The 25528-nt window shown below is 34.1% G+C and overlaps 1 protein-coding gene and 1 non-coding gene across 4 annotated transcripts in view; one reads left to right on the top strand and one right to left on the bottom strand.

The window, feature by feature from the left end:
• Positions 1-25528, top strand: part of ANKHD1 (ankyrin repeat and KH domain containing 1) — a 116282-nt gene that overhangs the window by 84167 nt on the left and 6587 nt on the right. For all 3 annotated transcript variants that reach the window (XM_017652159.3, XM_017652158.3, XM_017652160.3), the window contains 15 exons: positions 2953-3711; positions 9874-10019; positions 10190-10301; positions 10793-10938; positions 11428-11570; positions 12015-12228; positions 13500-13675; positions 13883-14045; positions 15729-15824; positions 16301-16417; positions 19856-20030; positions 20791-21247; positions 21732-21878; positions 23519-23668; positions 23839-25451. In XM_017652159.3, coding sequence (XP_017507648.2) covers positions 2953-3711; positions 9874-10019; positions 10190-10301; positions 10793-10938; positions 11428-11570; positions 12015-12228; positions 13500-13675; positions 13883-14045; positions 15729-15824; positions 16301-16417; positions 19856-20030; positions 20791-21247; positions 21732-21878; positions 23519-23668; positions 23839-25451 — 4614 coding nt within the window. The remainder of the gene's footprint in view (positions 1-2952; positions 3712-9873; positions 10020-10189; positions 10302-10792; positions 10939-11427; positions 11571-12014; positions 12229-13499; positions 13676-13882; positions 14046-15728; positions 15825-16300; positions 16418-19855; positions 20031-20790; positions 21248-21731; positions 21879-23518; positions 23669-23838; positions 25452-25528) is intronic.
• On the bottom strand, positions 19063-19171 carry LOC118972058 (U6 spliceosomal RNA). Its single transcript, XR_005060869.1, has one exon. It is a non-coding gene; the product is annotated as a U6 spliceosomal RNA (small nuclear RNA).

Raw genomic sequence — 25528 nt, forward strand, 5'->3', positions numbered from 1 at the left:
AATTGCAGAACAATGTTTAAATTTGATTAGACAAAACCAAGTAAGGATATATGAAATCAGATCCAGATCCATATTTAGTCATGTATTTTTTTCCTTTGGCCATTGTTTTCTATTGTACAGTGAACTAATTATACACAAAACTGGTTGATAGAATTAAACTCATTTCAATAGTGAAGTAAATACTTGGCAAGTGTATGTTCAACTCATTACCTCACTGCCCATTAAAAGAATAAAGACCATATCCTAAACTGTTTTGATATCATGGCTTCCTATTGCAAACTTTGTTTTATTCATGGAGGAAAAGTGAAAGGTAAGGATGTAGGATAGACACCAGACCAAAGAGATGAGATGGTGACTTTACCTATGTTCCTAAATAGCGCTTACAATGACACTCAGCACTGCCAATGAACAGGTTTATTTGTGGGAGATGTTTTAAGGAGATGGAACTCTTTCATTTTCTGGCATCTTGCACTGCCTTCTCACCTACTGGAAATTCTGTTGCTAAAAGGACACTTGTCACATTATTTACTTTTACCCAAAATTGAAGGTGTTGCTTCCTCTTCTAGGAGAAATTAGGTAACATTATTTGTTTTTCAGTCAGGTTTATTCTTGATAGTCTAGCTTGTGTTAGTGCTTTGATATGTATCTAGGTAATCCCACTAACTCCATGGTTACAGATAGTCAGTCATTGGCTATTTGGGGAAGAACTGCTTTTTGTGCTTTACTTTCACCATCCTCTGTTTTTCCTGCTGCACATGTTCAAGTTGCTCTTAGTAATCTTGTATCTAAGCTTCTTGCATTTTATTTGTTGACAAGACAGGGCTAGTCCTATCTGCTGCTGTCCCCAAAATTCTAGTCTTATTTTAGATCATCTTAATAGTTATTAGGTTTTAAATCTGTGAATGTCCAGTGTGGTCATATAATTATCAGTCTGCTTTGTGTTGAACTCTTACCTAGTTTTCTCTTATCTTAAACATACATTACATAGCAACTATACAGGGGTGTTTTGAAATTAATGAATGTTTAAGGGAACATTCAGAATATTTGCAGAGTTTCTAAATTTACTCTGCTGATGGTAACTGAATTTATTGCAGAACTGAAAATTTCTTTGCTGCGCTGGCAGATTTGTACATTGTTATTTGTGGCAATTAACCTTCCTTGTCTTACCTGTTGATTGTCATTAGGTACTTTGACAAGTATCAAACCATGGATTCCTATATGATCTATGGAAATAGTTATAAAATTATTTGACAAATCTAACAGCTTTTGCACTGAAAGGATAAAGTGTTTCCCCATCATTTTGTTTGGATAGAAATATAAAATTGAATCTAGACAATGCATTTTCCTGAAGTTTGCTTTTTATTTTGAGTCTCTTAAAGTGATTGCAGTGATTTTGGAACTGATTTTCTGACTTTGTTAAAGACAATATCTAGGGGAAAAACTATTAGACTTTTTCAGTAATAACATGTTAACAGTTGTTTGAGCTGCTTGTAATTTTGAGATCTCCTGTTCTAGCAAAAAAAGCAATTGCATCTCTGTCTCCCAGTGGTTTTGTTACCCTCTTGCAATTGAGAGCATTTTAACATCAAATGGGTGACTTGTTACTTTGGACTTGAGAATCATTTTGAATACTTTGGATGATCTTACTGTTAAAATTCTTAAGTTACATATTTTACTCATATATGTTGACTGCAGTCCAAAAGAGTGGACTATTTTTTACTCAATTCATTTTTTTAAGCTCTTTATTGTTGTTTAATTACATACCTTAAAGTTCCCTCATGGAAGTGTACAGTGTAATGAGTTTTAGCTAGCAGTCACATACCCCCAGGCAACAACTACTTTCTTTCTGTAGATTTGCCTTTTAGCTATAGATTTGATATAAATAGAATTGCACAATTGTCCTTTTGTGTCTGGCTTCTTTCACTTGCATAATGCGTTCAAGGTTCATCCATGTTGTAGGATGTTTGAGTAGTATTTTGTTCCTTTTATTGCTGAGTAGCCCCACTTCTGCCTAAATAAGATGAAGCCTCAAATTTGCCTCAAAATAGTTATTGTATACTTCCTCCATTTTTATGTCCAGATGTTAGGATTGGATCATTAATATTGATAATTGTTTTGTCATGAGGGGATTAACAAGCACAACTAAGAATCTTAAAATAACATGCATTTATTTCATTTTTAGCATACATTGTCAATATGAAAAATCCTATATGGGAAGTCTGATTTTTCTCCTGGGTAACATTCTTTGTTTCTCTCATAGACTTTTACATGAAGAGTTAATTTAAAACTCAGAATAATTGTCCTTTGTGATATAAGTTTAATATAGTGTTCATGTAAAGAAATATTAAAGACAATGGAAAATTTTAGAAGGATATGTATTGGAAAACTGTGATTTCACATTATATTTTAATATGAGAAATACTTTGGCAACTTGAAAAACACTTTTAACTAGTTTTATCCACGAGTTTTATTTTTTTGTACTTGCACTGTTAATGTTGTGAAAAGAATAGTTGGGCAGTTAAGCTAACATTGCTGGTATCCTCAACAGTATTTTGATACTGCTTTATATTTGATGTTCTTTTAAAATACCAATCTAATAAGCAGAATTTTAAGATTTTTTTCCTATTTCATTTCTTTTCTCTGCCCGTATCCTAATTTCCAAAATCCTCCTTTCCTGAAGATTAGGGTGTTTTTATTAAGAAATTGACATATTTTTAATTGGCAACATCCCAGTTTGTGCTAGAATAGATGAGTATAGTCTTTTAATCTACCTACCACTAATGTGAATCTTTGACCATTCTATAGCCTTAGTTATGAGGGTTCTGGGAGGGAAGTCCATGTGTGGGGTGGTGGGGGAAATGAGGTGGGGTTTTTGTTGTTGTTGTTGCTTTTTGTTTTTTGTTTTTTTGTTTTTTAGCATGGCACTTTTTCAAACATTTTTCATGTGCTTAGGTTCATCCAAGCAGAAGTCCAATTCCCTGCAGGTAGCAGATCAGGATGCATTGCCACCTTTTCACCCATACCAGCCTTTGGAGTGCATAGTAGAGGAGACCGAAGGCAAGCTGAATGAGCTGGGACAAAGAATTAGTGCTATTGAAAAAGCACAGCTTAAGTCATTGGAGTTAATTCAAGGTGAACCTCTGAACAAAGATAAGATAGAAGAACTTAAAAAGAACAGAGAAGAGCAAGTCCAGAAGAAGAAGAAAATACTGAAAGAACTGCAGAAAGTGGAAAGGCAGTTACAGATGAAAACACAGCAGCAGTTTACCAAAGAATACTTGGAAACCAAAGGTCAGAAAGACTCAGTATCTCTCCACCAGCAGTGCTCTCATAGAGGAGTCTTCCCGGAAGGGGAAGGAGATGGTAGTCTCCCAGAGGATCACTTTTCAGAGTTACCTCAGGTTGACACAATCTTATTTAAAGATAATGATGTTGATGATGAGCAACAGTCTCCGCCATCGGCAGAACACACTGATTTTGTCCCAGTCCAGCCTTTATCATCTCCACAGTGTAACTTTTCCAGTGACTTAGGTTCTAATGGGACAGATTCTCTTGAACTTCAGAAAGTATCAGGTAACCATCAGATAATAGGACAGCCTCAGATTGCTATTACTGGACACGATCAGGGGCTCTTAGTTCAAGAACCAGATGGACTGATGGTTGCAACTCCAGCCCAGACGCTTACCGACACTCTTGATGACCTGATAGCAGGTGGGTTAAGAAATGTATCTGTAATAATTTCTCTTTAATCTGTGTGCTCAACTTCTTTACACGACCCTCCAAAAACACTGACTTTGTACTTCTCCATTTCAGAACTATCTTTGTAGAATTATTATTTCTTGAGGTGTTTTAGACATGAATTTAACTAAACAACACTAACACACAAAAGTGTGTTTTCTCTTTTTTTTTTTTTATTTTATTTTATTTGCAAAGGCAAAGAAAGATGCTATGATCCTTTATTTTAGACCTTTGTTATCAAAATCACCCTGTGTTGTTTGGGCAGGACATCTCAAGATAGAATTTCTTTGTAGACCTTAGATATATTCACATAAGATTAACATTAAATTTTCCTGCTAATGATTTTCATGTTTGGAAATCATAATTCTAAATCACATTGCTTTTTCTTTATAATTCTATTAGATCAATATAAGTATATCCAATAAAAGAGACTTTCAGAGAAAACAACCATTCCATGTTACAGTATTTGTGGTTAGATTTCAAGTACATTAAAATTATTGTCAACTTGATGATGATTGGGAGATTGGGGTTTTTATATTAACTATCTTGAAAGCGCACAGATACACCACACATACGTGCACAAAAAGGAAAAAGAAAAGGCCTGATAACCTTAAAGTACATGTTTCTGTTTATTGTTGTGTGGAAAAATTACAACTAGATATGAAATGAGGTGCACAAGTTTACTTTCCCTTTCATTGTCCTTGCAGCAGTGGGAAAACAGTGCAATTAATCATTTACCTTCCTAAAGATGGCTGGTGAATGTATCACCTCCATGAGAGCCCAGTTCAGAAATGCAGCCAGAATGGCTGTTGACAGTGGATGAAGACCAAGAACTAAGATGTAGCTGGAGTGATATTCAAAGGCAGGCCAGTCCTCTGTCTCTTGATTGCAACATTTTTTCCTTACTGTTGTCTGTTTCCTCTTGTCATATTCTCTTCCCTCCTCCCATCCCAATTATGCTTTCCCAATTTCCTTTCTTCTTTTGTGAGCTTTTAGTCTTCCTAATCTTTACTGATCTTTAACAATGTGGAATAAGATGACTTAAATCAGGAATTTTATTGGGCATGTGTATGACTTCCAATGGTAAGAGAATTGTAATACTGCCTGTGAGTCTCCTATGATATGTGGTGGGTATCACTGTGCAGAGGAGGAGTATCTTAGTTTCTGTAAAGAAATTAAAATGCTGGGAAATATTTTTAAGGAATTAGTTTACTTTAGATTTTTATCTCTTCAGCCCATAGCCATTTAAGTCAAACTAACTTTATGTCATTAGTATTGAGAGTTTCTATAAACTATGAATAAACACTTACGCTTCATTTATAGTTCCAATTTATAATCTGGGTAATAGCAAATACTGGAGTGTGAAGTATGATTATGAATAGTAATAATGAAATAATGGTAACCTGAGAGTAGTATTTTTAAGACTTAGGGTTCTATAAATAGATTATAATATTCCTGGAAATTAAGTGCTCAGTTTGCAGTTATGAAATCGACATTACTAATCAGTCTAGTTTTGTTGTAACTTAGGACCTTTTTTTAAATTTATTTTTTTTAAGAGTGTAAAAATAGCTCTAAAGGGAACTTGTAGGTTGGATAGTTCTTGTAGGGGAGGGCAAATTCTATTTACTGAAGTATTTGTTAAATTGAAGTGGTCTTTTATAAATTTCACATGAAATTTTTAAAAATTGGTTTAGAAAACCTTTAAATTATATATAATGTTAATATAAACTAAGAAAATTTGATTCTGTTAAATATTAATGTCTAGTGATAGTTGCCCTACCATTTTGTACAGTATTCTTCTATTAATAAGTTTCAACTTATAAATCAGCCAGTGAGTATACAAAAATTATCTTCATATAAAAATTTTCCATTCTTGTGAAGATTACCTACCTGTTTTAAAATACATAGCAATAATTATGCACTGATGGACAGTGACTGCACTGGGGTATGGGTGGGGACTTGATAATATGGGTAAATGTAGTAAGCACATTGTTTTTTCATGTGAAACCTTCATAAGAGTGTATATCAATCATACCTTAATAAAAAATTTTAAATAAAATAAAATAAAATACATAGCAATAATTAGACTTTCTTTGTTCAAGATAATGACCTATCTCACTTAAAGTTAAATAATATTATTAAGTCCAAGCTTTTTAATTTTCTGAATTGAAGATGAAAGAAATTAGACAAGGATGAATTGTACAGTGGTATGATATATTAATATGTCAGTAGGATGATAGGTCAGGCCAAAGATATAATTAATTTTACCTCAATTAAATGTTTCTCATCCCAAATATTTAGTAAAAGAGAGAATACTGTACATCTCATAATTTTGCTTTAGAGAATATCTATATATACTAGTAATATATTTCACTCTTTAAATAAAAGAGTATTTTTTCTTTATTGCTGTTCTGTCAAAATATTTGTCATGGTAATGAGTTGGCTAGATAAATAATAATGTGACTGATTAGCTGACTTAGTATTTTAGTATATATTCATATATGTGTCATACTTGATATAATCTCAGACAGAATGTATGTAAACTCTTGATTGGGAGCAAGGTTCTTCAGGTTCTTTTCTTTTGAAAGTAAGGGTTGGGCTTTTAGAAGTTATAATAGCAAGTTAATCTCAATTCAAATGTCTAGAACTAAAGTCTGGAAAAGTAAAACAATTTGAAGAAGTTGAAAAAAACTCTGACCATTGAGCAGTTCTAGAAACATCTAGTAAAAATTTCATTATTAATATATAAAGAAGATTGGTTAAAAATCAACTGATATCAATTTATTCATATTTATTGAGCACTTAACATGCACCAGACTCCATGCTAAGTGCTTTATACACATTATCTCATGGGCTATTTGTAATAATCCTTTAAAATATGTCCTTTTCCCACCTCTATTTTTCTGTTGAAAAACTGAGGCTTTATGGAAATTAAGTCACTAGTAAGTGCCAAGATTCTAACTCAATTTTCATCCAGGTTTAAGAACCTTAGATGTAATATGTATGCATCTGATTCAACTTGAAGTTTGGAATTGATCTTAAAGATACTGTTATTTCTTTAGACTTCTAAATTCTATTAAGTAATAATTTCCCTCATTTAAAAAATTTTTTAATTTAATTTAATTTAATTTTTTATTTTTTTTGAGAGAGCATCTCTTATATTTATTGATCAAATGGTTGTTAACAACAATAAAATTCTGTATAGGGGAGTCAATGCTCAATGCACAATTATTAATCCATCCCAAGCCTAATTCTCGTCAGTCTCCAATCTTCTGAAGCATAACGAACAAGTTCTTACATGGTAAACAGTACAAGGGCAGTCATCACAGAAACTTTCGGTTTTGATCACGCATTATGAACTATAAACAATCAGGTCAAATATGAATATTCGTTTGATTTTTATACTTGATTTATATGTGGATCCCACATTTCTCCCTTTATTATTATTATTATTTTTATTTTTAATAAAATGCTGAAGTGGTAGGTAGATGCAAGATAAAGGTAGAAAACATAGTTTAGTGTTGTAAGAGAGCAAATGTAGATGATCAGGTGTGTGCCTGTAGACTATGTGTTAATCCAATAATTTCCCTCATTTTTATATTAAGATTTTACTTGCATGTGAGATTTAATATAGTTTTGTGACTTTAGTGCATTGTTACTATTGTTGGCACCTTAATAGGCCCTCTTAAGACAAATTCCAATTCAAAATATCTTGCTTACATCATAGGCTTAGGAGTAAAAAAAAGTAATTAGGAAATCGTCTTATTTTTTAGGGAATTTATAATAAAATATCTTCCTTTACTACATTTTTTACTTTCATTTTTTATTATTTAGAAAATTAAATAATTTTTTCTAATAGATGTTAATATTTCATTATGTGGAACTATTTAATAAAGTTACTATTATATAAAACAGATTATATGATGTAATTTCTTAAAGCCTGAACAGCATAGTTTATGTACACCATGTATCTAAGATTTTTATATAGTAAGGTTTATTATTATCTTTCATATTGTCTACAAAACTAGCTTAAATTTCATAAAGTATTAAGTAGAATGTTGAACTTAGTTCTCCCATTTTAGGATAGTGTGTTCATTTAATTTGGATTATATGGTCACTTTTGTGGTAGTAATCAAATGAATGATCTATCAATCATTTTCAGGGGCATTTCATTCAGAGGTAGGAAATATTTTAGGATTGATGAAAATACAGTCCTGGTATAATTTTATCTTGATAAATTAAAAAATTGTTCCATCTGTGTGTTTTAAATCTTTGTTACTTTCTAGTTTTATCTTCATAACATTTTGTATGTAATTAACCCTATTAAAGTTACATCTATGGAACGTTTCTGATTGTCATTACTGCAAGGAGGAAAAAATGTTTTAGGATAATTTTGTACAAAAATGTACAATAATGGATGTAACAACACATTTTTGGTACTCGAGCTGTTAAATGCACAGAAGAATTTTTTAAAAGCCAACTCTGTAAAGAAGTCTCATAGGATCACCTTCTGGCATAGAACTCTAATCAACTATTTAAAATTTTTTAAGTATCTGTTTTCATAATAACAAAAAGATAACATGAATAAAAATTAATGGTAGAAAAGTAGTTCTTTAGTAAGGCATATGTTAATAATTATGAGACCACTGTTAAAATCTTACTACAAAGGTGATATATAGTGTCTTTAGTGTCTTATTTTTTGGAGCTGTTTTCTAAACATATCAGCTAATTTGAAGGAGTGTAGCAAAATACTTTGTGCTTTTAGTTCATTGGATGAAAAAAAATTTTTGACTTTATTTTCGTGTGCATGTTCTTACAAGTGAAACAAATTATAATAGTCATTCCTATTTGTAATCATATAGTTGGATTATGCATATTTATATTGTGACATAAGCTATAGAAATTCATATTGCCACGATGATTTTTATATACATTGATGGGGAAGAGAGGACAGTACATGTATAAATATATCTGAACATCATAAAATTTGTTATTTAAAGTACTGTACTAACAGTCACTCACACTTGCTATAAGCAGTATCCTTAATTGGGATCCAGTCATACCCACTTTCTAGAGAGAAAACATTCTCCACAATCCTCCTTATATTTGCAGTGTTCAAAATGCTTACATTTTCCTTTAAGACCTATATGTTTTTTACTGACTTTTAGTTTGGGTGATAATAAGTTACTACCATCAACTGAAGCTTTATATTTTCCTATAATATTGACAATTATATGTTCTTTCTGAATTTTTCTTGAATGAGTGGTAATGTTTTTGTTTTTCAATACAGTGAATAACAACACTGGAAATCATAAATTATCTGATAATTCCATTTATTGAGCACTTACCATGTGCCAAACCATTTTATTAAATGCTTTTTATACATTATCTCAGTGACAACTCACAACATCCCTCTGAGATAGGTCCAATCTGCCTGTGGGGGGAAAAAAACTCTAATAAAACATAAGAAATGGTCAAAGACATTAGATACAATTTTAATAAACTCAGTTCTTAAACTCAGTTAATCTCAGATTTTGAGATCCCAAATAAAACTTCTATTTTTCATTTTTAAAATGGTTTGATTTTCAGACATTGAAGCAAATTTTCAAAGTGAATAATGAATCTAAAAAAACATACTCTCTGCCTATGTGAAAAAATATTCTAACTCATTCTTCACCCTCTTTTTTGCATTGTCCTCTGGACATTTTTCTCTAATTGCCTTTTACAAACTAAGACATAAAATGCCTTTTTTAATTGAAAACTATTTTTTCCCTACTGACAGTGTAAAAGGCTATCATTTGTTGTATATGCACTGAATATCAGGCACCCTTATAAGTATTTTACCTACATTATCTCGAATGGCCTTTCCAGTACCCTTACAAGGCAGGTACTATTATTATCATCTTAGTTTACATGCAGGGAAAACTGAGGCTCTTAGAGGTTAAATTACTTGCCAAGGTCAGAAAGTCACTGCTGGAACTGAAATTCAAATGTATGTCCATCTGACTCCAAAGTTTGTGCTTTAATTACTACATTACATTACTGCTATAGAAGTTCCTGTTTTCTGTGTTTTTCTGTACACAAATGACTTTATTCTTTTTAGTAGAATTTAGCAATATGAATATTGTTTTTCAGCTGTGAGTAGCAGAGTGCCCACTGGTTCAAACAGTTCCTCTCAGACCACAGAATGTCTTACATCTGAACCCTGTTCACAGCCTCCAAGCAATGTGGCTTCCCAATCTATGCCCCCTGTGTATCCTTCAGTTGACATTGATGCACATGTGAGTAGATTGCTTTGTTTAAACTTATCCTGCACATTTTGATTTTCTTTGTTTGGAAAAGAAAATTGTTTTTGTACATTCACAGTGAAAAAAAATATTATTTGCTCTTCAATTGATAACCCTGTTGTAAAAAAAAAAAAAAAATCCAGAGTATTTTTTTTTCCTCCTAGACTGAGAGCAATCATGACACAGCATTAACACTAGCTTGTGCGGGTGGTCATGAAGAACTTGTATCTGTACTCATTGCACGAGATGCTAAAATTGAGCACAGAGACAAAAAAGGTAAGAAAACGTCAGTAAGAAATAAAGTCTGAGTGTGTTTACATCAGAAAACAGTTTTCACTACTGATAAGTAGTTCCTAGACTATCTCAGTGAAAAGGTGGATAAGCATATTTCAGTGAGCAATATCCATATTTGTTGATCTACAGAGCCAAACTGCTCTTCAGAAATTCTTTAATTAGCCTGGAGATCATCAGGGAAATACAGCCAGTTGTGATTGTCTTTCTCCTTAATCCGGAAGTATGGCATGCAAAAGTATCACAGTTCATTAGAGGTATAAATTTTAAGCTTTGTTTGATTTAGCATTTCCTTTTTATCAGGTATTTATATGGGTTCTTCTCACAAATAAACTAGGATTTAGAGCAGTTTTATTTTTAAATGGCTATCAGTATCTACCTCGAAGACCTTTTTCTACTAAAACAATAGAGAATTGAAAACTGGCTTAATAAATAAAAAACACAGATGTGTTTGAGATTTTTACTTTATGATTTAGGTTTCACTCCGCTGATCCTGGCAGCAACAGCAGGGCATGTGGGCGTTGTTGAAATCCTTTTGGATAAAGGTGGAGATATAGAAGCACAATCTGAACGAACAAAGGACACTCCACTTTCACTGGCATGTTCTGGTGGACGTCAGGAGGTGTGTGAATGTTAGTTTGTAAACACTTTGCATGTATTTTAAATATGTATACTTTAATAATTTATCTACATAAATAAAGCTTGCATGTGTTTTGACATGTTCCATATACTAAGTTTAATGAGGATAATAAATGCTCTGGTAAGGAATCTCTTTCTTGTCCTTTAGGCAAACTAAAAATTCTCTTTATCTTTACATTTTTAGGGCTAAACCAAAATCTTAAATACTAAATGCAAAATGATCATTCTGCAATCGACAAATAGAAAGAGTAGCATCTTGTTGTTTCAGTGTAATTGGGATTTCAAAGCTCTGAATTCATTGTTATGAAATTGAATCCATTTCTCTCCTATTGATATTTGAATATTTAGAGCCTAATTAAAACATCAGATATTTAGGCAAGGAAGTTATAGGTCCCATTGCTTTGTGCTTTCTTCATTAAAAGTTGAACCCTTGGTGTAAACTGGATTTCTCTGTTCATATTTTACTTTGTAGGTGGTAGACTTGCTGCTGGCACGAGGTGCAAATAAAGAACATAGGAATGTTTCTGATTATACACCCCTGAGTCTAGCTGCATCTGGAGGATATGTTAATATTATTAAGATTCTGCTTAATGCTGGGGCAGAGATTAATTCAAGGTATTTATCACCTGTTCATTTTTTTATTACACATGATTAGTGAATTATTGCCTTGAAAATAAGTGTCTTCCCCTAAATATTTGGACAATACCATTTTTAATTAAGAGTACTGAATTTAGTTGCAAGGCCAACTGTTACTCTTATAATGTGCTTATAAGTAATCAAAGCTTATTTTAGCTAACATGGCTATTTTTAAAGAGGTGTCATTTCAGAAAGTACTTTGTTGTGTATAGTTGGAAATTTATAACCTCTAAATAGGCATTATGTTTTAAATTGTGAGATTTTCCTATTCCTAATTATTAGTCTAAACAAGTAACATCTATTCATTGGTGTTAGAAACCTTTCTTTTTACTGAAACATTATCATCTTTTATGTTCTCTCTGCTTTTTAAAAAACAATAGGCAACGTATTATTTTAATTTTCTAACCACATTTCCCCCCTTAGGACTGGGAGTAAACTAGGTATTTCTCCCCTGATGTTGGCTGCAATGAATGGACATGTTCCTGCAGTGAAACTGCTGCTTGACATGGGTTCAGACATTAATGCCCAAATAGAGACCAATCGGAACACAGCTCTCACCTTAGCCTGTTTCCAAGGCCGAGCAGAAGTAGTAAGTTTGCTTCTGGACCGAAAAGCCAATGTTGAACATAGGGCAAAGGTAAGCATTGTATAACTTGTCAACTGCTAAGATGTATTTCTAGTAGAAAGAGCGTGGCATTTTAACTCAAACTGAATGTGCTATTTTAAACTGTCATAAATTAAAACTGATGCCCCAGTGCAGGATTGGGGAGTTGTGTCATACAGTTGTCAGTGACACATTCTTCCCATTCATGACTTTTATTAAGGACACTGAATAGAATCAGTACTTATTCCAACCTCAGTCTCAAGTGGCTCTCTGTTAATCTTCTAGTTTGCAATTTTTGAATATAGTAAGATATATGGTAGTAAGGTGTGGAGTCCTTTAATGTAGATTTTTTTTTAAGAGCTCTTTTAAGGAAGCATGTGCTTACCATTGGTAAAAGCCTCAATCAAAAAAAATTACTGCATTAGTGTGTCAGTATTTTGAATTTTTTTGCTTAGGACTGTTAAGTACTTTTAACCTGAGAAACCTGTAGCTTATGTAGAGTTCTTTATAATCAGACAATGGACAATGTGGTAGTCATTTCAAATTGGAAAGGTTTGAATGAAAATCTTACAATTTTCTCCTTGGGTTTTATTAGTTGTATTTCCTAAACTTCAGTGCAACATTTACTTTTTTTTTTTTAATCTAAGAAGTGAGAAAGTGTGATTTTCCCCTCAGATTTTTCATCACACAACAAGAAATGAGCCTTTTGTCCTATGCAGTTTATCTTTTTGTTGTTACAGCTATTCAGTGTGGACCACTTATCTATTAGATCCCAGAGAGATCCTTATTGTACTGGAAATGGATGATACCAGTAGGAAATGTCTTTTGGCAAAATTGTTGGAGACTAATGAACAAAAGACACATAGTCATAAAATATATGAAGTGATATTTTAATCTATTTTACCCAAGTTTGAGTAGGATTGAAGGAATTTATCCTGAGTCATTTAGCAAACTGTATTCTTAGGTAGGTGTTAAAAATGTTTTACAATTGAACATTTTGCCATACTTAATTTTATTCATTTTTAATGTCTCCTGTGCAGAGAAGTTACTGTCTCATGTGTACATTTATAACATTATAGAAGTTGGGGCTTTTTTTTTAGCATGAAATAGTATTGTAAGTGAATTCATTCTACCATGTCTAACTGAATCTAACAATTTTCACTTGCTCTTTGGGTAAAATTCAAGACTGCATATTGCTTAGCTCTTCTATGAGAGAAAATCGGAAATAGAATCCACTTACAAATCAATGTTTCAGTCTTTTAAAGAAATTATATTAATTTACTTGCATTTTTTGGTTTAAATAGACTGGTCTTACCCCCTTGATGGAAGCTGCTTCCGGAGGATATGCAGAGGTTGGAAGAGTTCTCCTTGATAAGGGAGCTGATGTCAATGCCCCCCCTGTGCCTTCCTCAAGGGATACTGCTCTAACAATAGCAGCTGATAAAGGTCACTACAAATTTTGTGAGCTCCTGATTAATAGGTGGGTGAATTTTATATTCGTGTGTAGAACTGCCTGTGACCCCTTTAATTTTTCAGAGCCTTTACAGTTAATAAAATTGTTTACTTCGTTGACATTCTAAAGAACACGTATTTTGCATATTCTGTCATAAAAGACAAATAGAGGAAATAGAAAAGTCAACTTCTTCTCACAGGAAACAGACTATATTAACATTCTTTGATTTTATAGAGGAGCCCATATTGATGTTCGTAACAAGAAGGGAAACACACCACTTTGGTTGGCATCCAATGGTGGTCATTTTGATGTGGTGCAATTGCTAGTTCAAGCAGGTGCTGATGTGGATGCAGCAGATAACCGGAAAATCACACCTCTTATGTCAGCATTCCGCAAGGTAATTTGATGTGAGGGAAAGAAAGATAAAATCTAATGCTTTTAAATGAATTCTAAGTTGAAAACATGTCAGAAAGATAAATAAATCTTTGAAAATTGACTTTATTTCCATATACAAATCATTGCTATCTTTCCACTGTCTTTGTGGCCAAATCTAAAAGCTTTATGGCAGTTCACCATAGGCAACTTTGTTGTTAAATCACTTATTGTCTTGACTCATTTTGTAATGCTTTATCTAAAACATGAAATTTAAGGACAGATATTATGTGCAGATGGATGTCTTCTCTATCTCAGGAGGAACAAAAATGATTAGACTCTTTCATAAAAAATTATTATACTTCCTAAATATATTAAGACTCACTTGTCTGCTATATTTAAAAAGGCTTCCTATTATAATTAAAATGAACTCTAAACTACTTAACATGGCTTACAAAGCCCTGCACTATATGGCTAATGCCAGCCTCCATGGACCAGTCCCCTTTGCTTCTACACTCAGCCACTGGCCTAGAAGGCACTCTGTTTTTAGCTGCCTGAGGGCTTTTGCTCACTGGTTTTCTTTTCCTGAAACATTCTTTCCCTTACTTTTCACCTGGCTCACTTGTACCCGTCTTTAGCTCCTATTTTCAGTGTCACTTCTCAGAGAGTCCTTCCTTAATACCCAATCTGAAAAAGATTCTTTTGTTATCTTTTAAAGAATCCTGTTATTTTCCTTACCTCAATTTGTAATTATACAAACATGTATTTACTTCTTAAACATCTATCTCCCCAACTTATAGAATGGAAGATCTATGAAGACCAAGATTCATGACTGTCTTTTTCACCACTGTTTATACCCAGTTGTTTAGCACAGTGCCTGACCATACTAGGAGGTCTCTAAATAGCCATTGAATGAGAGCAGTGTAAGTTATGTGTCTTAAAAGAAAATCTTAAAACATTTTAAAGACTTAATTACTTTTTTCAATGTTTTTCTTTCCTTTTAACTAAGGTATAATTAAGAGTGAAATGTATATACATCTAAGGTGCATAGTTTGAGTTTTGATGAATGCATACACCCATGTAACCTACACCCCAAAAATACATAAATTACTTCCATAATCCTAGAAAGTTCCATCATGCCCATTTTCAATTAATTCCCTGCCCCAGAGGCAACTACTTTTCTGATTGTCACCATCAGACCTTGAGGATGTTTCAGAACCTTAGTAGGAGGGGAAACCATGCAAATTTGGTTATGTTAAAGTAGATATACTTAGAATTAATTACAGATCAGTCAGCCCCTAACAATAGCATTTAGAAAGTGCTTTATCCAGCTTCAAATAACAGGACTCAGGTAAATGTTACAGCCTACCTTGTTTAGTTTAATAAGGTAGAGCTAAAATAATGCTTTGAAATCTAGAATATCCTCGGTTCAGGACTAAGTTCCCTTTTATACTGAGGTTCATTTCATATCACCAATTTTTACTTTATTAGTAGATTTATTCTAGGAAATACTGTTTTCTACAAAAGTTCTACTTTCATTGGGAATGAGCAGATTAAATTTAGGAGAAATACCTGAGTGTGTTGTTCTTATTTTTAAGTTTAGTAAACTATCTGGAAGTATTACTATCTACATTTTATTCTTGAGTTTCTAAATATATGGGCAAATTTTCAAGGAATTCTTTTGTGTATTTTTTGTTGTATTCCTTAGGCTCATGTAAAAGTCGTTCAATATTTGGTGAAGGAAGTCAATCAGTTCCCTTCTGATATAGAATGCATGAGATACATAGCAACAATTACAGATAAGGTAGGTTGAATATGCTATTGAAGCACATTTTTGTTCTTTGTGAAATTATATGCCAAAGTGTACGATTACCAACATGTTCTTCTTGTCCTCTGTGAGACTGCTGTTTTGATCTTCCTGTGCTTTAGTTTCTTCATTTGCAAATGAAGAATGGGTATAATTCTTTTGATAAATTATTTTGAGATTTCCTTCCTATTATGGACCATAATTAAAATGACAGCAGTTAAACTTTATTAACTAGATTATTAGCCTAATTAGGAAGTTTGCTAAGAACACATAATCTTTTTAGGAAATGGTGCCTTATTTTGATGAAAGATTGATAAATGATTAGACTCAAAGGGTAGCTCAAAATAGTGTAGTGAATTTTCAGTTGTTTGACCTTTAAGTCCTGAACTTTGGTGTCCTCATCAGCTCAAGTTTTAGACAGCCTGTTTAAGTTATGTGCTCCTTTATTTATATAGTTTCATTTTCCACTATAGGAACTGTTGAAAAAATGTCACCAGTGTGTTGAGACAATTGTGAAGGCTAAAGACCAGCAGGCTGCAGAAGCAAATAAGAATGCAAGTATTCTTTTAAAGGAACTTGATCTGGAAAAGGTGAGTGGGAAAAATAATTTTTCTTATTAAAAATTATTGAAAATCTGCTAGAATAGATTTGCCTCCTATATGACCAATAATCTTAACAAAATCTCTTTCAAAGGAAATGATTAACAGATTATCAAACCACCATCCATTTTTTTAATTTTTACCTATTGTTCATAAAAAAAATTGAGTCAGATAAGTGGGGACTGGTTTTTGAGCAGATCACAATTTACTGCGTGACATTACTTCTTAAATGGCTTTAAATTAGTCTGAGAAGAAATTCAGTAAAACATTGGAAGTTTTTTGTTTATTGCTATATCTGTGATAGAAGTGCTTAATTACATCCTCAATTAAAACTAAATGTCTACTATCCTAGGATGTGTGGTATAATGGGAAAAGTTAAAAAAAAAAAGATAGCATTTATGAGGCTCAGTCTGGTTACCTAGGAAATAAGGGTGTTATTGAATCCAGAAGTTATATTAAAAGAATAAACACTCCATGATCAGATAGAGTTATTATAGGCATGTAAGAGATAGCTCAGCATGAAGATATTTTGTTGAGGATTAAAAGAAGAGAAAAAATATGATAATTTTGAAAGATGCTAAAATTTTCATATCAATTCTTAGTTTAAAAAAACATTCATAGGCTAAGAACAGAAAAAAAGGTCTGTTTACAAATCAATGCGGAAAAGATAACTTGCCTAAAGTAAAAAAGAATCACACAAATGGGCAATTCATAGAAAAAGAAATATAGATGTTCCATAAATAGATGGAGAATACTCAACTTCATGAATAAACAAAGAAATGCACAGCAAAAGTGATTTAATTTTTTTTTTTGTACCATACTGGCAAAGCTTAAAATTTAAAGGTTTGATAATAGCAATTGATAGCAAGGGATGTGTGGTATAATGGAGAAATTAGCACTTAATATGATTTTTCATGTATGGTGTAAATTAGTATGACTATTCATAGAGATGCTTTGACAAATGAATTAATAAAAAGAATGAATTAATGGCCTTCTTTAATACCATGCCACCCATAGAAATTCAGCCTAAGGTAAATAATTAAACAAATGCTCAAAGATGTGAATGTATGAGGACAGCTTTGTTGCATTGCTTATAATGGAGGGAAAGTGTAAACCTTGAAGTCTTTTCATTAGGGTATTAAATTTTAGTACCTACATGATAAACTTGGTTACAGTTAAAAGGAAAAGGGAAAAAAAAGTTACATTCATTTTAAAATCAAGTGAAGTTTGAAGTTAGGTGACTACTAAGGTCCCTTCCACATCTGTAATTTTTATATTTGTGTAACTACCCAGGGATTTTGTCAACTATTCCCTAAATAGTCAGTTTGCTCTTATGCAAACAAAGTGATTAAATAATTTTTAGTTGAATATGCAGTCTCTTCTTTCAGTTCCCAGCTCTTCTCATTTACATAGGTGGTTGACACACTTTTTCTATAAAATGCCAAATAGTAAATATTTTAGGCTTTGCAGGCCATGTGGTCTCTGTCATAATTCCTCAGTTCTGTCACTGTAGCATGAAAGCCACTTGTAGACAATAGCTAAATGGATGAGCATGGCTGTGTTCCAATAGAACTTTATTTATGGACACTGGAATTTTGTATAACTTTACCGTGTCATGAAATCTTTCAATTTTTTTTGTTTCAACCATTTAAAATGTAAAAGCCAATCCTAGTTTCAGGCCATATAAACACAGGCAGAAGACTGTATTTGGCATTCAGGCCATGGTTTGCCAACCCACGATTTAGGTCAAAAAAGTTTTTGAATAATAATGAACTTATACCTTAAGATGATAAATTTTAGTTTTGAGGAAAATGCTTTACTTAATTACCAAGAGACTAGAACTCCATAGACAAATTCTAATGATAATTAGACAAACTCCATAGACAGATTTCTAATGGAAATTATGTTTCTGGATGTGTTTTCTACTCTTTTCAAACTTTCATTATGATTCTAGGCAACTATTACCATTTTCCCCCTTCTGGAAAAAAAAGAAAAGATTCTTTCTATTAACCAAAGCAAAACCTGAAGGTTATCAGAATTATGTATGTGAGTTTAAAACATTATATAAGAGAAAAAAACCTTCTGTAGGAGCCTTTGTCAGTATTTTTACAGTGAGATTTGTTAGTATTTTATAAAGATCATGATACCTGCACTTCAGATGCCACATATATGTATTTTTTAACAGCTTGACTAAGATTTAATTCATGTACAACTCACCTTTTTAAAGTATACAATTCAGTGGCTTTTAGTATGTTCACAGAGGTGTGCAACCATCACTATAATCAATTTTAGAACACTTATTATCCCAGGTAGAAACCCCTCACCTCTTAAGTATCATCCCTCACCTCCTTCAATCTGTCTATCCTAGGTAACTACTAATCTACTTTTTGTTTGTATGGATTTACCTATTCTGGACATTTCCTATAAATGGAATCATACAGTATTTGGTCCTCTGTGACTGGCCTCTTCATAATGTTTTCAAAGTTCATCCATATTGTAACATGTATCAATATTTCATTTTTTCAGTTGTTGAATAATATCGCATTATACAGATATATCACATTTTGTTTATCCATCATAATTGATGGACATTAGGTTGTTTCCACTTCATAGGTGTATACAAGTTTTAGGGGTTTTTTTCATATGAATGTTTCATGAATTAGCATGTCGACCTTGCATGGGGCCATGCTAATCTTCTGTGTATTATTCCAATTTTTTTAGTGTATATGCTGCTGAAGTGAGCACAGTGTATAAATTTTTGCATACATGTTTTCCTTTCTCTTGTATATAACTAGGAATGGAATTGTTAGATCATGTGGTAATTCTGTGTTTAATCATTTGAGGAACTGTCAGGTTGTTTTCCAAAATAGCTGCACCATCTTACATTCCTGCCAGCAATATATGAATATTTTAATTTCTTCACATCCTCTCCAACACTTGTTATTATCTATCTTTCTGCTTACAGCCATCTAGTGGGTGTGTGAAGTGGCTTATTGTGATTTTGATGTGCTTCTCCCTTATGGCTAAACATCTGTCCCTTCGTGTGTTTATTGGCTTTTGTGTATGTTCTTTGGATAAATGTCTGCTCAGATCCTTTGCCCATTTTTAAATTGAGTTACTTGGCTATTCATTATTGACTTGTAAAAGTTCTTTACATATTCTTGATAGAAGTCCCTTACCAGATTTATGATTTGCAATTTTTTTTTCCTATTTTGTGGGTTGTCTTTTTACTTTCTTGATGGTGCCTTTGAAGTGCAAAACCTTTTTATTTTGATGATATCCAGTTTACCTATTTTTTCTTTTGTTGCTTTTCTCAATGTGTTTTGATACTGACATCCATGGGAAGCTCCATGTATCATAAACAAAAGTACCCATTTTTTATTTTAAGTAGTTGCATTACTGGTAATGATAAACCTACTGTGTTTACAGTCAAGAGAGGAGAGCAGAAAGCAGGCTCTTGCTGCTAAAAGGGAGAAAAGAAAAGAAAAGAGAAAAAAGAAAAAAGAGGAACAGAAAAGGAAGCAGGAAGAAGATGAGGAAAACAAACCTAAGGAGAATTCAGAACTACCAGAGGATGAAGATGAAGAGGAGAATGATGAAGATGGTGAGATATGACTTATCCAAATTAGTAACAAAATTCTCCTGTGCTTATCAGTTTCATTCTGAGTGCTTCTGACTACAATTAAGTACTTGATTACTTTCATCGGAAATTAACAACTGACTTTTATAGTAAATATTTCTAAATATTTTGCATTGTAAAGTGATAAAGAAGAGGGAAGGCAAGCACATAATCTGAAGTTAGTTGTAATTTAAGTCATCCTGTAAAGCATCATGTCTGTCTAAAAGGAATTGAGTAAGATGTTTGCCAGCATCTCTTCAGGTTCTTACCTACTGTCCCCTCCTTGGCTTAAAAACTGGGGAGAGGTCTAGTTCCTCAATAAATTTTTAGCTGAGGTCAAGGCTCAAAGCTGTAGCAGGGCTGGGGGGTTCTTACTGTCAAAGAGCTATTTTTTGTACAGTCTGGCAGTGCTTGTAGTTGGCAAATAATTCTGTTCTATTTGAATTCTAATTCTAAAATACTTTGAAAATTTTCTAAATGCAAACTATATTGTGATTTTTAGTTCATGGGACTAGCATTTCAGGTCTCAAGAATGTTAATCGTATGAGTGTTTTATACCATGTTAGATATCAAAATATGATATATTTGTTCTGACTACAATAAATATTCTTTTTTTACTAGTGAATACTGGTATTCACTAGTAAAAAAAGGGACTGAAGTATTATGAATCATTAGGTCTATTCTGTCAAATTTGTTTTGAGATCTGTGGCTCTCAATGTGATTTTTATCCTTTTGATAATTTCAGTGGAGCAAGAAGTTCCTATAGAACCTCCTAGTGCAACCACCACCACCACAATTGGAATCTCTGCAACATCTACAACGTTCACGAATGTGTTCGGGAAAAAAAGGGCCAACGTGGTGACAACCCCCAGCTCCAATCGGAAAAATAAGAAGAATAAAACAAAAGACACCCCTCCCACTGCACATTTAATATTACCAGAACAGCATATATCCTTAGCACAGCAAAAAGCAGATAAAAATAAAATAAATGGAGAACCCAGAGGTGGTGGTACAGGTGGAAATAGTGATTCAGATAACTTGGACAGCACAGATTGCAACAGTGAGAGTAGTAGTGGTGGTAAAAGCCAAGAGTTAAATTTCACCGTGGATGTGAATTCCTCTAGTGACAGGAGATACCCCTCACTGCTGCTCCATTCCCAGGAAGAAAAGACGAATACTGCCTCTTCCAAAACTCAGACACGGTAAATTTTTCTGATTTGTTAACTCTACATCCACCTTTCCTTTTTCATACCTGGCACAAGAATTTGAAGCACATTCTTCAGACACAAGTTCTATTAAACATCTTAAGTCTACCACATTATCTGTCTTCAGTATTCAAAACTGAAATTCACCAATGTCCTAATCATGGTGCTAGTTATGAAATGAGAGTATTAGAAATTTTTATGATTCCATTTTGAAGTTGAAAATATTAGCATACCTTGATCTTATTTTATTACATCATTTCGATTGATTATAAACCAACTTGCGGCTTCTGAATCTATGTTAAAACTAAAATATATAATGGACTCTTGGCCCTATTTCTGTTTTTCTGAACTGGGCATAATTTGATGTGCCGAGTTTCAATTCAAAAGCCAAAAATTCAGCATAACGTCTATAAAGGAATAGTCTTTTAGTTTCAATCTTAAAATTTATCTTTTATTGGACTTGATATTTCTCTCTTCTCAGACTTGAAGGTGAAGTGAATCCTAATTCCTTATCAACGAGCTACAAGTCAGTGTCATTGCCATTAAGTTCTCCAAACATAAAGCTGAATTTGGCTAGCCCCAAAAGGGGCCAAAAAAGAGAAGAGGGCTGGAAAGAAGTTGTACGAAGGTGAGTAGACTTAGTCTGATCTTTTTAACTTTCATAGACATATAGCCTCCTCTTGCAAGATGGCTCCCCAATTAATTAATGAATAACTTGAATGTAGTTATTTTAAACTGCAGTGCTATGATAAATCCTGGATAGACTAAAGCAAAATAACAAAAATATTTTATTAAAACATTAGATTTACAGACATTTCCAGACAGACCATACAAAATGATCACAAGCTTCTCAAAGGGATGATTCGACATGTAATGGCAAAGTCACAGTGTTAGTAGTGAAGGTTATAAATATTTGTTCAGTGGCCCTGTCTTGGTTCAATCGAGCTTGTCCATCTACAGCATTTTAATAAACTTAAACTTGGCTAGAGATCATATTCTAAAGAACTGTTTAACTACTTTTAACCAATGCAATTAATATCAGCAGAGGGGGAAAGGAGCCCATAAAATTAAAACTACCTTCACCCTCAAGAGAAAGAAAGAAAGAAACATCCACACCCGTGCACCTAACCCTGATAACTACCTTTATTCACACAGCTTTATACTTAAACCATGATGAGGGAAATGAATAAAAGCAGAGAGGGCCACTGCTTATAAATGTCTTCATGATCCAGATGATACTTTTAGCCTCTGCTCATGCTTACCACAGGGAATCAGGACAACACATGGATTTCCTAATGTACATTTAATCACCAAAGGACTGAGATATCATTCTATAATGTTTCTAAAGATTATATCCATTAAATGCAAACAAAAAAGAAAGAAGTCTCGGCAGAAAGAAATGAAGCATACTTGATCAGATTGATTTAAGTATTATTCATGGTATATAGCTTAGTCCATGCTCTATCTTTCAAAATATCTAAATAAATCCTTCCCAACTTGTCTACATTAAAGTCATAAATCATGATCATGAAATGTATGTTAGGGGCTGCCATTGGGTATTCCTCTGGATATAATAGTTCAAATTTGAAGGTCCCTCCTTTAAAGGGAGAATTCTGGGCCCAGCAGTGACTACATGAAGATGACATGTTGGTTATTGCTCTCATCTGGTTCTGCTTTAATGCTGAGAGCTGGTTCTGCCAGCAAATACTGGGGTTCCCTTGGTAATTCTGTGGGGCAGTCAGGCCATCTTGTTAGATCCCAAGGTCTGCCACTGGTCTCTCTAGCTCCACTCACTTCACACACAAGTAGAAGGCCCTGGCTCCTCTTGTGAGTTGCATTTCATGTAGTTCAAATCTGAGGCTTTATTTCTTATTGTCAAGTATAAGTTGTTGATACTGATAAGCTAGCCTCTATTCAGTATGAAGTTTAACAATATGGTACGCATTATTTTAATTTAGAAAGAGTCAACACGTATGATTTTTGCAGTTTAGTTGATGTCTATTATTTTGTGCAGCTTTAAATGCATTGGTTACTTAAATATAATTTTGTCTTAAATGGCAATATAATTTTATTTTCACTAAAGTCAATATGATAAGAGGTCAGTTTCTAAAATAAAAATTTCTGATAATTTCCTCTTTAAAGTTGAGAAATATTATTCCACAGATGTCAATGAACATACTTAAACGTACTGAGACATCTTTTTTAATAAAGACATGTACTATTCAAAGACATTTGCTTTCATAATCATACATAGTCTTTTATTTATAGGTCAAAGAAATTGTCTGTTCCAGCCTCAGTGGTTTCCAGGATAATGGGAAGAGGAGGCTGCAACATCACTGCAATACAAGACGTTACTGGTGCCCATATTGATGTGGATAAACAGAAAGATAAGAATGGCGAGAGAATGATCACAATCAGGTATTTGTGGGAAATGGATATTAGTAGTTCTATGTAGAAACCAAATTTTATTAGAAGCATACTTTTGTTTGGTATGGTACAATCAAGAATTTTATCTCGTGGCTTAAGATTACTTAGGTTTCTTTGCTGTTTGTTTTTTATCTTGTTTTTTTCATTTGTTTTCTCCCCAGGGGTGGTACAGAATCAACAAGATATGCAGTTCAGCTTATCAATGCGCTTATTCAAGATCCTGCTAAGGAACTGGAAGACTTGATTCCTAAAAATCATATCAGAACACCTGCTAGCACCAAATCCATCCACACGAACTTCTCATCTGGAGTAGGCACCACAGCAGCTTCCAGTAAAAATGCATTTCCCTTGGGTGCTCCAACTCTTGTGACTTCACAAGCCACAACGTTATCTACGTTCCAGCCCACAAATAAACTTAACAAGAACGTTCCGACAAACGTACGTTCTTCTTTCCCAGTTTCTCTACCCTTAGCTTATCCCCACCCTCATTTTGCCCTGCTGGCTGCTCAAACTATGCAACAGATTCGGCATCCCCGCTTACCCATGGCCCAGTTTGGAGGAACCTTTTCACCCTCTCCTAACACTTGGGGACCATTCCCAGTGAGACCTGTGAATCCTGGCAACACAAATAGCTCCCCAAAGCATAATAATACAGGCCGTCTGCCTAACCAGAATGGGACTGTTTTACCCTCAGAGTCTGCTGGACTAGCTACTGCCAGTTGTCCGATCACTGTCTCATCTGTAGTTGCTGCCAGTCAGCAGCTGTGTGTGACTAACACCCGGACACCTTCGTCAGTCAGAAAGCAGTTGTTTGCCTGTGTGCCTAAGACGAGTCCTCCAGCAACAGTGATTTCTTCTGTGTCGAGCACTTGTGGTTCCCTGCCTTCTATCTCCTCTGCACCTGTCACTAGTGGGCAAGTTCCCACCACATTTCTGCCCGCAAGTACTCCGCAAGCACAGCTTTCTTCACAAAAGATGGAGCCTTTCTCTGCCGTGCCACCCCCCAAAGAGAAAGTGTCCGCACAGGACCAGCCGGTGGCAAACCTGTGTACCCCATCTTCAACTGCAAATAGTTGCAGTAGCTCTGCCAGCAACACCCAAGGAGCTCCAGAGACTCACCCGTCCAGTAGTCCTACCCCTCCCTCCAGTAACACTCAGGAGGAGGCACAGCCATCCAGTGCACCTGATTTAAGTCCTATGTCAATGCCTTTTGCGTCCAACTCAGAGCCTGCTCCCTTGACTTTGGCATCACCCAGATTGGTTGCTGCTGATAATCAGGACACCAATAGTTTACCTCAGTTAGCTGTACCAGCACCTCGAGTTTCTCATCGAATGCAGCCCAGAGGTTCTTTTTACTCAGTGGTACCAAATGCAACTATACACCAGGAGCCCCAGTCTATTTTTGTTACAAATCCAGTTCCTTTAACACCACCTCAAGGCCCACCAGCTGCAGTGCAGCTTTCTTCAGCCATGAACATTATGAATGGTTCTCAGATGCACATTAACCCAGCAAGTAAATCTCTGCCACCTACATTTGGCCCAGCCACACTTTTCAATCACTTCAGTAGTCTTTTCGATAGCAGTCAGGTGCCAGCTAACCAGGGTTGGGGAGATGGTCCACTCCCCTCACGCGTTGCCGCAGATGCCTCTTTCACTGTTCAGTCAGCGTTCCTCGGTAACTCTGTTCTCGGACATTTGGAAAATGTGCACCCTGACAGCTCTAAGGCACCTGGCTTCAGACCACCTTCCCAGCGAGTTTCTACTAGTCCAGTTGGTAAGTTACTATAACTACTGTATTACTATGACTATAACTCTGTAGCTCATTTTGGAGCTCTAAAGAGCATAATCAAA

Source organism: Manis javanica, chromosome 14 (assembly GCF_040802235.1).
Source record: "Manis javanica isolate MJ-LG chromosome 14, MJ_LKY, whole genome shotgun sequence".
Taxonomy (NCBI): domain Eukaryota; kingdom Metazoa; phylum Chordata; class Mammalia; order Pholidota; family Manidae; genus Manis; species Manis javanica.